This window comes from Xenopus laevis, chromosome 4L (genome assembly GCF_017654675.1).
Source record: "Xenopus laevis strain J_2021 chromosome 4L, Xenopus_laevis_v10.1, whole genome shotgun sequence".
In the NCBI taxonomy this organism is placed as follows: Eukaryota; Metazoa; Chordata; class Amphibia; order Anura; family Pipidae; genus Xenopus; species Xenopus laevis.
In genome coordinates, this window is record NC_054377.1 from 78,717,962 (window position 1) to 78,732,961 (window position 15,000).

The window sequence follows — 15,000 nt, forward strand, 5'->3', positions numbered from 1 at the left end:
GTAGGCTGTTACACCCACCCTGTACTGGGATCTTATGGTTTCATTTATGAGCAGTAAAGCCAGACATAGGTTAGAGATCAATGAGAGATGAGTGCCTGTTGATTTCAGAGCTAACTATGGAAAATGTATTTGAAGGTTCCCAGAACACATAGGTATAATTTTTTTAGGGCTAGGTTACCTAACAACTGATAATTATTACCAGTCCTATCAATGAGAAAGAATGGTAAAATCATTGGCTGGCACTTGCTGCTGGATAAGATATGTGGGCTGTGTTATTATGACTGCTAACGGACACAATAAGTGATGGGTGAATTTGTCCCAAAAAAAAAAAAAATGTAAAAAACGGATATGAATTTTTTTTTGCGAAATCACGAAAAATTCGCAAAATTCATTGAAGTTAATGGGCCTCAAAATTATTTTGACGTGTGTCAATTTCAGCACCCGCAACAATTTTTACACGCATGCCTATTTTGTCGAAATGCATTAAAGTCAATGGGCGCCCTCATAATAACAAATAACAAATTTTCTCCACAGTTTTGCCAATTTATTTGCCGGCATTGAAACACGGAAATTCGCCACAAATTCATGCCTGGCAAATTTACAGTGTGATAATGTTACACGAGATAGCTGATATCTGTGTTTTATATTAAAAAAGAAGAAACACTTTTCTATCTGTCTATGTTCGATGCAAAGAGGCTAGAAGGCTCTAGTATTATGTAGTATGTTCAGATATTTAATATATGTGAAAAAAGGGGGCTACTGCAACAGCAGTAGGGCATAGGCAGAGAAAGCCATGGTGGGGTTGGAAGTGCAAGGGAAATGAGGTTTGCATGGCAGGGGTTAGAGGCAGAGCATGGTGTAGGAAGGAAGTAGAAGTAATAGCAGGACTAGAAAAGCCAGGCAACCAGGAGCAACATAATAACCATCATCCCCTTAATTTATTTTCATAATCTGTCTTAAAGGAATTTGTTGGGGGTAAAGGTTCTGTCTATCTGGGTATGTGTGTATTGCAGTTTTTGTCACAGCTTGTGGGGGCCTAATGCCCAGGTTTGTATGACTAATAGCCGACAGTTAGGGGCAAATTCACCAAGGGTCGAATATCGAGGGTTAATTAACCCTCGATATTCCACTGGGAATTAAAATCCTTCGAATATCGAAGTAGAAGGATTTTAGCACAAATAGTTCGATCGAACGATCGAAGGAATAATCGCTCGATCGAACGATTAAATCCTTCGAAGGATTTTAATCCATCGATCGAAGGATTATCCTTTGATCAGAAAAAACTTGGAAAGCCAATGGGGACCTTCCCCATAGGCTAACATGGACTTCGGTAGCTTTTAGGTGGCGAACTAGGGGGGTCTAAGTTTTTTCTTAAAGAGACAGTACTTCGACTATTGAATGGTCGAATAGTCGAACGATTGTTAGTTCGAATCCTTCGATGCAAAGTCGTAGTCGAAGTCGAAGGTCGAAGTAGCCCATTCGATGGTCGAAGTAGCCCAAAAAACACTTCGAAATTCAAAGTTTTTTTACTTCGAATCCTTCACTCTAAGTCAGTGATCCCCAACCAGTAGCTCGTGAGCAACAAGTTGCTCCCCAACTCTTTGGATGTTGCTCTCCATGGCCTCAAAGCAGGAGCTTATTTTTGAATTTCAATCTTGGAGGCAAGTTTTGGTTACAGAAAAACCAGATGTACTGCCAAACAGAGTCTCTTGTAGACTGCCAGTCCACATAGGGACTACCAATAGCCAATCACAACCCTTATTGGCACCCCTAGGAACATTTTTCATGCTTGTGTTGCTCCCCAAATCTTTTTACATCTAAATGTTGCTCACACGTGAAAAAGGTTGGGGACCCCTGCTCTAAGTTAATGAATTGGCCCCCTAATGTTAAAAGCCTTTCTGAAGGTGGCCAGTTAGGTTGTCTGTTTTCACTTGCCAACTTAGTTTGGCTGGGTTTGGATATGAGTATCGCAGGTAGAACATAATGGGGCATGACTTCAGGCTTATTGGAAGCATTTCAAAGGATGGTCATTGTTAACTGTTGAGTTCTAAAATGTTGTGCTGCTGATGTCATGAAGGAGGAGAAAGCCTCATTTAAAAATATAATTTTTATTCTTTGTAGTGTTGTACTTTTATTTGTCTGGACAATACAGGGTATTTTTTGTCGGATTTTCAGTATGGATGTAATGAATCCCCATTTTTGAGAATCCCATATCTTTCTTGCAGCATTTGGCCAAATCCAAACCCTAATTTGCATGTACAGATTAGCACCATGATTGATTAAAAAATGTGTGCACAAATTGTCACACACATTGAGACGCACGTTGGTCACCTGGCACAATTTCTTTCTAGGTTTCGATTCCTGGATATGGTCATGTTATGTAGTATACATTAACAAATGTACATATGGTAGAAATAACTTCCCTAGAAAAGTTAAAATAATTGGTTAGCTTCTTTTCATGCACTTTATTTCTCAGTGATTATCTTAAATGGCTGCTATAGATTAGTGTCCTTCCAGGCAAATACCTCTGCTGACATAGGTTTACCTTTGCTGCAAAGATGAATGAGGAAGTCAGGTTGGAGACAATCAGACAGCTGCATGATATTATACGTTTGAGTTAGATCTGATGAGAAATGGTACATGACTAGTGTATGCTGGAGGTAATAGTTTTCCAAACGTAAAACAACCTTCACTTTTCCTGTATGCCTCACCTGATGGTTCTGGGGAACTGTCTAAGCTTCTAATTTAAAGGTTTCTTTTGTGCAAAGCTGCTGGGGCTTGCCCATTTTACACTAAAAGAGCCTGCAGGCTGTTGATGCTTGAATGTCTATTACTGGACAACAGATTATGAGTCTGCAAGAACTTTGCAAGTATTCCTCTGTTGATGCACAATATAGATTCAGTATGTGTTACCACACAGACAAATCCTCACCACATAATGGCATAATACAGGGTTGTGCCTCAGTACAAAGCAGCATAATACAAGGTTGTACCTCACCACATACCAGAATATTGCAGCTGTACCATACTTTATTACAGGACAATGCACAAATGTACCTCCCCAACATTTCAGCATAATACATGGCTTTGCTCTTCACAATAACATAGCTAAACTATATGGTGTCACAAGTATAAGGTTGCTGATATTTTCTACACAAATCCTAAGCATAAAAACAGAAGTTCAAGACAATTAAATTCTCTGCATTTCTGTTTACTGTAAAGCTTGACATTTCCACTGACAATGGTAAACATAACTCAAGTTCTGTGTCAGGCCACTATTTGCATTGCTGTTCTACCCATATCCAGCAAGCAAGAAAAACACAGGACTTGTAAATTTGAATGAGCCCAGAAAATGCTATAAAAACAGCATATAAATTAATGTCAGACCCATGGTTAAATATCACCTTGCATTGCCATGTAAATCAACAGACACTTATTTACAGCTCTCTGTAAACCAGGCTTAGTGCAAGACAAACAATATGCTATGTTCCAAAATGTGGCGCTTTTTATTGTTTTGACACTAAGGGGAAGATTTATCAAAGGTCTAGTTGTGTTTTCCCAAAAATTCAAGTTTTTCTAGGGCAGTTTTCAGTCAAAAACTCAAACTTTTGGGTTAAAAAAAAACTCAAATTTTTCAAGAATCCGAAAAAACTCCAGCTAAAACCTGTCCAGGTCATGTAGAAGTCAATAGCAGAGGTTCCTTCAACCATTTGAAGATGATAATAGCCTTCATGATGTTTTTTTTTTTTTTTTTGTGGGTTCACTCAAAAACTCAATTAATTCGAGCAATTTGAGTTCTTTCCTGTGGAAAACTTCATTCATTTGAGTTTTTGGTTTGTTCACCCCAAATTCACTGATTCGAGTTCCCCCCAAGTTTTGTCTTAAACCGGAAAAGTTGTGAGCTCATAAAAAACCTCACAAACCTCTAAAACTCGTCCTTTGATAAATCTGCCCCTAAATCTCAAAATGAAAGATTTGGCAAAAAAAAGTGATATAATGTGATGCCATGTGATGCCACTTATGCCATCTGGTTAAATATACTGGTTTGGCCTTGGCATATAAAACAGAGGAGTTGGCTAACAGAATGCTTGAGGATCGTACTAAAAAAAATGTTTTGCAAGTTTGAGAAAACGTAGAATCTGCATTAAAGGGTTGTTGACATAAAGTTTACTTGAAACAAGACATATAGGGTAAATGATAACTTATTGGAAAAGGTGCACTCTTATGTTTAGCATAGGGTTGTTTTGCTAATGCAAAAATAGCTTTTGTTTACTGGTACTTTTATGTCAGAGCTATGTACATTTCATTGCAAGTAAAGGGTTAAAGAAGCATAGTCACATTTTGTACTTATACATTCAAGTGTTCACAAATGGTCCTTTTTTCTGTCTAGGCATCAGTTCAGGCATGTCTTATGGCAGTGATTATATAAAGTCTGATTACAGAGCATTGCAATCTCAGTGGATCAAAATTCTGTATTACTGCCCCTCATTGTAAAAAAACTAGAATGCGATGTACAAACAGCAGAAAATAAACTAGGGGAAAAGTGGATATAACTACACCATCTACTGGGAAATGCTATAATTGCAGCCTTATTATATTCTGTCTGTATTAATAAAATTATGTGCTAGGTGCAGAAAAGGGGCCCTTGCTATATGAAGCATGTATTGCCAATATAGCTGTACCTAGCACATTGACCTATTGACTAAGGCCCTTGTCTTTTAAATCTCATTAAATTTGTCTAGAAGTCATTGCCCTTGGGCTACAATGGCATCAGGTTTATTGCCAACTCGATGCCACAGCTATGCTGGAAATGTGGGTAAAATATATGCCAACTCATGCCCATAATTGCACTTTGCACACTGCTTTTGGGATCATAAATGAGCTGTATGATCTGTGCTCACCGAAGTAGACATGATGCCCAGGTGTGCTGTCCTGGACCAACTGCAATGGAGTTGAATATCGGAGCAATGACATTGGAATTATGAGGAAATGACACATTGCACCTATTTATTGCACTTTGGTCTCTGTTCTTTAGGAATAAAACAGTAGATAGCTCATATGTGAATACATCCATATTTCTTATGCACAAATAATCATTTTTATACTTATACTGTATTAAAGGAAGCTAATTATAAAGACTTACTTATTTGGTGCTCCATGCACATTGGTCAACACTGTAAAATTAGTTCTCACACTGCGCAAACTCGCCAGCACCTAGGGAAAAACATAAGAAACATTTATCTGATTACCATACTGTAATGAGAATGCAGAGGCACTAGCACACAAATAACAAGAGGTTTGCTGTAAGGGGAAGGCAAAGGGATCATACCTGAGCAAAAGGTGTAACTATCAAGTCATCTCCATGCCTAAAACAGACAAAAAGAAAGCACTTAATCATATGATTACTATACAGGCCAAGAGGATGCTGTCCCTTTCAGTATTTTGTATTCGCTCATAATGACTTCATTCATCGCTGTTTTCCTTTGTCAGTGATTGGTGTGTTCATTTTAATCTACTTTGCAAGATGGATACAGACAGAACAAGCATAGTGATGTACAAAGTCTGCATGCACTCTTCTGCAACACTGATCGTTTTTGAAATAACTATACACTGACTTATTCAGGAACACTTCCCTGTGCCATAAACCAAGTATTTCTTGACTAGTGGTAGAATCAAATGCTTGAGGTCAGAAAACAGCCCCCTACATATGACAATATACACAAAAAGTTTATAATGAAATTGGCATACACAACTGAAGTGAAGACGGTTTTATTCAGATACGTTGTACATTGATGATGTCTGTTCCATCCATATTTGTATTATTGCATCTTCTTCAAGGGAAAATATTCCCCTCTTTTTGAGATGAGCTCATTCAGTTGTTACATAGAAAAGGTGTATAAATATGTATATATGAAATAGAAGATCAGCATAGTAGTATGGTCATGGCGACAGAAACATCGGATAAGATGTAAAATTGTGAAATAAATTGACACCTTTTCACCATACTACAGTGAGTGCTGATCTGCTTTTCATATACTACAGCATATTTGATCGTGTACCTCTGGCCTCATTTTGGTTTGAGTGCGGACACTGTGGGACATACAGTATATATATAGTGAAAATGCATCCTGACGACGGTTCAGAGAGAACCAAAACGCATTGATGTGGGGTAGGCTGTAACACTCCAATAAAACCTTTTTGTCACGACACCCGTGAGTGCTCCTAACTATATCTATTTGCTCTCTTTCCAGGAGCACCCCGGGATTTGACTGATTGATGGTGAGTGCCGGTTAATAATATGACTATATATGACTATATATATATATATATATATATATATATATATATATATATATATATATATATATATATATATACAATATACATTTTTTTTTACAGAAACGTCTGATTCCACAGATTGAAAAAATGTTCATTGGCTGTCTTTATATTCCAGTTCATTGGAATTGCTAAGAACTGTAGTCCAGGCTGTTTGGCTAAAAAGCAATACAGGAATTGAGGTATGACCGTAGTCACAGTAATAGCAACTAACATTGTTGGAAAATGAAAAATCTGCAGATTTCTCCTTCCACAGAAATGCCTTATCATTGTTTTAGAGATGTATTAGATTGTACCCTAAAGCTGGCCATACACAGACAGATAAGCTTATCTGGAGAGGTCTGACGCTGTATGATCCGATTCCTAGGGCCAATAATTGGATCAAACAGTTGCGAAAAAACAGCAGCACTGTGTGCATTTAGTCAAGTCAAGTAGTTTATTGCCATTTGTGCTAAATGTACATAGGAATTTCTTAGTCCTACCCCGATGGGATTTTCAAACCAGCCGGAGAGATATTTGGCCTTGTTTTGGAACTTCTTGCTGACTTCAAATATCCCCTATATTTTGGACACATTTGAGGTGCTTGCCTAGACTATACAGTAATTATATCATGCTAGGGAGCTTATATTTTGTTTTACCAAGCTCTACAATTTCAGCTTGGTGTTGGATCTGAGGAGGCAGCTCATCCATGTTTGTTTTAGCTCCTACTTACAGTAAAATAACTGAATCTAGCACTGATTATACAATAATTTTTAATGTAACCTTTTTCTATTATGCTTCCTATACAAGACAAATCTTTGGTTTAAGTTACTTTGATATAAGTCACTTACTGCTCGCTGGCAGCAGAGGAATTCCTGGACATAGTTTTTGGTGATAAATCATAGTCACTGTCTGATCGATAGAGAAAGGACTCTCTGCGCTGGTTGTGACTTGAAAAGTTGGTGTGTAGCACAAGTCCAGAGCCAGGGCTGGCTTGGTGATCCAAAGGGCTACGTCCTGGGGTGGGGCCATTTTCAACATCAAAGCTGTTGGAAAGAAAACAAAATAATGTTCAGAAGCTAATGAGGTACTTTTTTCCTGCAATACATAAGGACATTAATTAAATATATCATGCTAGGCAGAGCAGTTTTCAAATGTAAAGCATTCTGAATAATTAATAACACATTGTTTATAGAAATTGCAAGTAAACAGCTGCATCTGATTAACATTACTATAGTTAATTTCTCTTGAACATTGACTTGGAACATTTATGTTAAACAGCTAAAGTTTACCTGCAGAACTGTAAAGTCCAGAAGTCAATCAGATCATTTCTTTCCTTAAATAGTTTACAGGACATGAAAGATATGCATATATAAGCCTATTGGGGGTACCTTCACTACTTTAAAGCATCTCTAGCAATCTTCAGGTTTCACACCATACAATTTCCATCTTGAAGCCGTACAGCTGTAGGTGCACTTAGCAAGGCAGTTACAGAGGCATTTATTAATTTTGTAGGTTTTATTTTTATAATTTCCTTGAATATTCCTGGCCACAAACTATATATATAGTTTGTGGCCAGGAATAATGTGTATATATATATATATATATATATATATATATATATATATATATATATATATATATATATATATATAAAATCAATTTTATTATGTCAGAAGAATTCCAAATTTATAATCTTTGAATCTTAATGCAAGGGAAGACAGACAAGGGGGGCTAAGCTGAAAACACATACTATATATGGAATTGGTTTACTTAAACATAGTTTAGAAAACTTAATAGCAATTTTGGAAATAACTGAGATTTCCTCTTTTTTTATAGACAGGAAATTAAATTCATGGTAACATTCAAATTTCAAGTGATACACTGAATTAAATGCATAACACCAGTAGATGGCACTCCAGAATAAAAAAATACTGAAATACTGTGATGGCTGCATCACAGATAAATATTAATTTGCAGCAATATCCTATACTCTAGGCCAATATAACTGTTATTGTACTCTATTCTACAGTTATATTACACTGATAAGAATGCAGGTTTATTTAATGAAAATAATATGTGCCAGGATGTCTTGCACACAAATTACAGTGCAAATAAAACCAGAATATGCAGTGTCTGTGTTTCTTTAATCTGATGTGGTATAAAAAGCAGACTAGCCCCTCAAATTGAACAATAATATGGTGTCCTTGTACAACCTTGATCAGGTTCTTTAATAATAAAAGTGACCAACCAAGATATGAGGGCAACTCAACAGTTCATTTCACATGACCTTTGAAATGCTTCTCTTAATTGCATTCCGGCATGCAGGATTCTTATCTAAATATATTTATTCCCATAGTCCTGATCACATTTAAAAAAAGAGGCAGAGCATTTCAAACGGCATCATTATCAGTCGGCTACTGCCAAAACCAAAGGGGTGGGTATTTTGAAAAAACTGCCTACTAGTAGTGATAACATAGAACTCCCCTGTTCTAACCTTCTACGTTCAGCATATAGAATACAAAAAACGAGAGCAGGCAAGGATCTGTTTATACTGCAGTTTTAAATATATGTACATACAATATTGTCATTATTATGATTTCACAAGCATTTACTGCCCTAAATACGTCAAGGCATCATTATGTATGCATGTTTGGGGATTCTCCTGGGAAACATATTTTTACTCTTCAGGCTTATTGTTTAAGGGAATGACTACCAGAAGGAGTATGGAGCAGACTATGAATGTCTGGGAATAGTGATGAGCAAAATTTTTCGCCAAGTTTTGCAGCGAAAATGATGCCCATAGACTCCAATGGAAGAAAAACATTGTCACCCGTCACAAAAAAATTGTCGCCCATTGATTTCACTGCATTTTGTAGAATTTTCACAGTTTCTTGAATTTTCAGTGAAGCTAAATGGGTCAGATTCACCCATCACTGTCTGGGAATACTGTGAGATATGAGCTTACATCACAACTAAGGCAAAGCATTGGCACTATGCTTTGCTAATGGCTAGTTAGGACCAAACCAGGGTAGAACAAAGGGAATATTACAGAATATACACAGTATATAATTGCATCATTTTACAACTGCCAGTTATTATATAAAGGTTTTAAAGGCATGAATGGTTAAATAGCTGGTAGCACAAGCCTGATGTTAAAAGATACCTTACTGAATAAGCAATAGTCTCTCATTTAACTGCTGACTTTCAGTGTATTTTGTTTGAAAAGACTTCATTTTCAAAAAAAGATTGTGCTCTTTCAGTTGTTGTCAGTGAAGAATTTATTGATTTACCTCACTTTGTGCTTGCCTTGACTGAGGTACATTTTCTTCACTGAAAACTGGACAAAACGTGCTCATAAATACTTTTGGCAAAGCCATAAAACCAAAACACGAGAAAAATAGAGAAAAGGAATATTGCGGTGTCTTAGTAAATAGACACCACCTCCTCCCTCTCTAATGCTAACCAGTTCAGGCAAGGCTGTCAATATAGTACAGATAAGTTACTAGCGTAACACTAAAACTTCACCTTTAGTTCAAACAATTAAAAACTAGTACATAAAACATAAAGCAAAACGGTGGAAGGTGAGGGATTCATCAGGCAAAAAATATAGCTGTATATGTGCCTGTAAGTTTTGTAGAAATTGTTAAAGGGATACTGTCATGGGAAAATTTTTTTTTCAAAATGAATCAGTTAATAGTGCTGCTCCAGTAGAATTATGCACTGACACCCATTTCTCAAAAGAGCAAACAGATTTTTTTATATTCAGTTTTGAAATCTGACATGGGGCTAGACATATTGTCAATTTCCCAGCTGCTCCAAGTCATGTGACTTGTGCTCTGATAAACTTCAATCACTTTTTACTGCTGTACTGCAAGTTGGAGTGATATCACCCCCTCCCTTCCCCCCCTTCAGCAGCCAAACAAAGAACAATGGGAAGGTAACCAGATAACAGCTCCCTAACACAAGATAACAGCTGCCTGGTAGATCTAAGAACAAAACTCAATAGTAAAAACCCATGCCTCACTGAGACACATTCAGTTACATTGTGAAGGAAAAACAGCAGCCTGCCAGAAAGCATTTCTCTCCTAAAGTGCAGGCACAAGTCACATGACCAGGGGCAGCTGGGAAATTGACAAAATGTCTAGCCCCATGTCAGATTTCAAAATTGAATATAAAAAAATCTGTTTGCTCTTTTGAGAAATGGATTTCAGTGCAGAATTCTGCTGGAGTAGCACTATTAACTGATGCGTTTTGAAAAAAACATGTCTTCCGATGACAGGATCCCTTTAAAGATAATGCAAGTAAATATCCCTTGACCTTAAAGCCAGAAAATCCCCCCTCCCATGTGCCAAATTCTGCCTGTCTACGTGGCGAGCAGATAGGGGCTATGTCCCCCACCGTCCACCTATGCTGCCCCAAAGCCATAAAAGCAGCACTGGCAGCCCAGTAATAGGAATACAACTGGCATATAGTTTTGGGAAGCTTGGTTAAGATAATACACAAGAATATACTCTAGTACAAGCCTGGCAAGACAGTTATTATTAATATTATTGATGCATTTTTAAAAAGCCTAACAGCTAAAATGTTTAACTAATAGTACTACACAATCCAGAATGACAATTAGCCTGAAACAATGGCACACAATACTGAATTCAACAAAACTCATTATTCTTAGATCTCGCTACTTAGATCTCATCCCGGATTTACAAAACTGCCATAATTCTACTCCAAAAGAGGGAACCATAGAAACCAAATAGCTCTGATTGGGCAGTGAAAGACTAGAATATGAGCTCAATAAAATTATATATATATCAGCTACACCCTCGTATTGTTGTTTTTCTTCCAGGAGTCAGATACCCTACTGGTTGTACAAGGATTAGTAGGTACTGGTAGCTGATTTGGGCTCTTCAAACCAAGGTCACTCGTGGCCTTAATGAGGATTTTAACCTGTCATGCTATTTATAAATTATGTAAATTTTAAAACTGATTTTAATGAGTTATTCACAATATATTTTTTAGTTTACAGAGAAAAATATTAATTTTAAATAAACCAGGGACAGATTCCCCTCCCTGAAATGTTACATCACTTGCATTTAATAAACATGCAGGGTCTATCCCACTTGTAACAGCCTTGATCTGTCGGTTTCCATTCTACTTGCTACGAATTGGAGGGTGCCGATCCCTCAGGAGACATTGAGCACCAGGTGGAACTATAACTCTAAGGGTCAAGGTGTGCTAGTGGGTAATTTGGCCTAGTTATCACATGAAAACTCATGGACGAGATTCGAATCAAGGAGAAAGAAAACCTTTCTCCAAATTCAGTTCCTGTTTTTTTTCGCCATAGACTTCAAAAGAGTTTTCACGTGATAAAGCATGAGATAAGTTTTCTGAATTGAATTGCATCTCAAATTGAATCTGGAAAATCACAAATTTTTTGGATAAAAGAGAAATAATGGTAAGACCATGTGTAATTTCAAGGTAATTATCCTGGATGAACAAAGGATAAACAAATAGAGAGGCTGTAAAACTAAACAGTGGGAGCATAGCAATGCATTCTATTTTACATCATATTGTATGTGTAAAAGTCTAAGGGGTCCGTTTACTAAAGTGCGGTAAATCTGACTTTAAGTTTCCGCATGTTATCGCTGAGAATATTTTTACGGCAGAATATTCGCAGCGACTAAGTTTACTAAACAGCGATACGCTCAGAAGTCATTGCAATCACTTGCGGTAACTACGTTAAGGAACCAGCTTACGTTAGCGGTAATTTTAGTGAGTTGCGAATTTTCTGGCGAAAAATTAAGTTTTTGCAAATATTTATGCTATAAAATAGTCTTGTTTTATGGCGGTTATTATGGCAATTTTTACTGTGACATTTATGGCATGAAATGCACCTTCAAAACTCATAAACTTTATTGACTGATGATTATACCATCCAACAACATCACCAGAGTAACATGTCTGCATCATATAAACCCTTCTGCCAATAGAATCATAGGAACAAGAAATGATACCAGTCAATCTCTTTGCTTCATAGAAATGCACAGTTTAATGTAGCCAATCACAATGAAACCAAAAAAATGTAGAGGCTGACGAATCCTTGGACTGTGATGCCCGCTGCCAATAATACGACTCTGAGCTGAAACTGCTGCTGTTGCAACAGATAGAAGCAGAAGCCAAAACATCCTGTCAGCAATAGCTACAGATCTCTCTCTCCTGTCAGCAAAGAATGATGGGTAAAATAAAACAGTATTATGGGATATTTCCTGCCCCTTGAGAATTTTCTGGCGAAAAAAATACTTTTATGCCACTACATAGGTGGCGGTAAAAGTTTGCGAATATTCTGGCGTTAATTTTGTCTATAGCACATTTCGCTGTTTAGTAAACCAGCCGTTAATGTGTACGTAGCGTTATTTTCAGCGAATGCGATAACTGGCGAACAATTATTCTTGTGCAAGAAAATTCGCAAATTTATATTTACTGCAGGTTAGTAAAGTGGCGATAACATATTTGGCGAAAATTCTGTCTATATATTGTGCGAATATTTTTAACGCACTTTAGTAAACGGACCCTTGAGTTTGGTAAAGAGATTGTTTGCCATGAACATTAAATTTTATATATCTGGCAGACTGTACGTAGTTATTTTTAAAGCTATTTAAAATGACTTCTCTATTACACTGCACCATCTCTGTCAATTTTCATTGTTTATTTATACTTTATTTACACATAGAAAAGGGAGGAAGAAAGCAAAACACCTTTTATTAAAACATGACAATCGACAAAGCACCACCGCTGTCCCAAAATACAGAGTTACTCAAAGTGCAAAAGTACAGTACCCTTGCAAACTATATACTTGTATACTTATTTCTAGCTAATCTAATTCATGAAGGCCCTTACCTTGCTTAGGCTTGGCAGTTACCAGGCTCTGTGTTACACATTGGGCCAAAATCAAGTTTAGCTCACATGAACATTCTTTTCTCCTCAATTGAATCCCAAACAAAAAGTTTACATGTGATGATCAACAAAATAAAATTTTCTCATTTGTATATGCCCCATACTGTCTAAGAAGAGTGGAGAATCAAAAGAACCAGGTGCTTTCTGGTCAAATGGCACAGTTACTTGTGTATATTCTCCCTAGCACCAGCAGATGCAATCTACTACAGGTCAAACTGGACAACAAGGGTTACTATCTACTATCTAAAATCTCATTTTATTAGAGGGGTAGAGAAACAGTATTTCAGATATTTACATTTCCCCTCCAGATTTGGGAAAAATTATGCATAGGCCCATGACTAGAACTGGGATTTTGCTAACCATCTGTGCTAGGTGTCATGCCATACACAAATCGCTCCATGGACTGCACATTATTATTATCCTTTATTTACATTTAATTTAAATGGACTTTCAGGCCCTTGAAACTCTGTTTTAGGATTTAAAATTGAAACTTTGGAAATAAAAATGTCCCACTGAGCTTCCTATTCTTCCTGGGCCCCCAGGGTCTGCATCCTCTGTAGTTACTCTTTACTCTTTACTACAACATTCTTTTTTTTTGCGGCAAATAAGAAAATCACATTATTTTATAAATAAATACATATTTGAATTAATAATGCATATCCATAGGGTGAGAGACAAGACATGAAAGACATGAAAAAAGACTTTATCATTAGTTCCTGGCTGAACAAATGTAAATAACAAATCACTACAGAGGGGACAATTCCCTTTGGAATTTTGAATAATAATGCTTTATCATCTTTAGAAGTAAAAGCATTGTTGCAGACATACCCCAATGTACAAACAGTGACTAGACACTACTGCACAGACTGAAAAGTACTTGCAATTATTTTTTATTCTATTCAGATGCAATGATCTATTTTAAAGAACATATAAGGGCACATTCTTGATCAATGTAGGGTTCAATAAACTGCATAGGCAACTGAGATAGGCAACTTACTGCAGAGATGTTTTTCTGCAGCTAAATGGGTCATAGCTTTGCCATGACTTGAGTATATGTCAACTCTTACTTGGTGACAGAATGTAAAATGAATTTGCCCTGTACAAGGAATGACTGCTCACTTGGAAGATAAACTACTGGAATTAACTTGGTCTCGATAGACCAATTACTCTAAGGAAGTCAGACTTGAATCTCAACTTAAAGAGGTCACGCTTTCATTTTATGCCTGGTTTTTTGCTCTTCTTCCCCCCTTTTCTGTTTCTTTCTTTTTCTACCTCCACAAGAGATTTTAATTTAAGCAATGGTAACAGATATTCCCTCCTTACTGTTGTCGTTCTTAGCTTGTAAAAAATAAAAGGCAAGTACATTTTCTAAAGCCAAAATAATAACTGTATATATGTGTTTTTATATTAAAGGTGTACGTTTGACTTAACAGTTGTTCCATGTTACTTGTAAACTCTAAACAACTCTGATCAGTAGTTGAAATTTGTCTCCCTGTAGATGAGAAGCCTTTTGGTTAGATGTTCCATACATCAAACAGATTGCAAAATAAATATTCTTCTACCTTAAGGGTTGTAGCAAATAGGGCTAAACCTACAGCTACCTGCCGCTCGTTGCTTCCCAATGATATTAATGGAAAGAGCAGTAAGTCACTCAGTGTAATCTCTGAAAAAAAAGCACCTCTCTTCAAGCTAACACTGTGGGTAAACATAAACTTGCAGGACTTATTT

The 15,000-nt window shown here is 36.8% G+C and overlaps 1 protein-coding gene across 3 annotated transcripts in view; it reads right to left on the reverse strand.

Annotated features, from left to right (window-relative positions):
• Positions 1–15,000, reverse strand: part of pde4b.L (phosphodiesterase 4B L homeolog) — a 240,064-nt gene that overhangs the window by 81,932 nt on the left and 143,132 nt on the right. For all 3 annotated transcript variants that reach the window (XM_041590376.1, XM_041590377.1, XM_018258223.2), the window contains 3 exons: positions 7,167–7,361; positions 5,330–5,366; positions 5,144–5,214 (listed from right to left, as the gene is read on the reverse strand). In XM_041590376.1, coding sequence (XP_041446310.1) covers positions 5,144–5,214; positions 5,330–5,366; positions 7,167–7,361 — 303 coding nt within the window. The remainder of the gene's footprint in view (positions 1–5,143; positions 5,215–5,329; positions 5,367–7,166; positions 7,362–15,000) is intronic.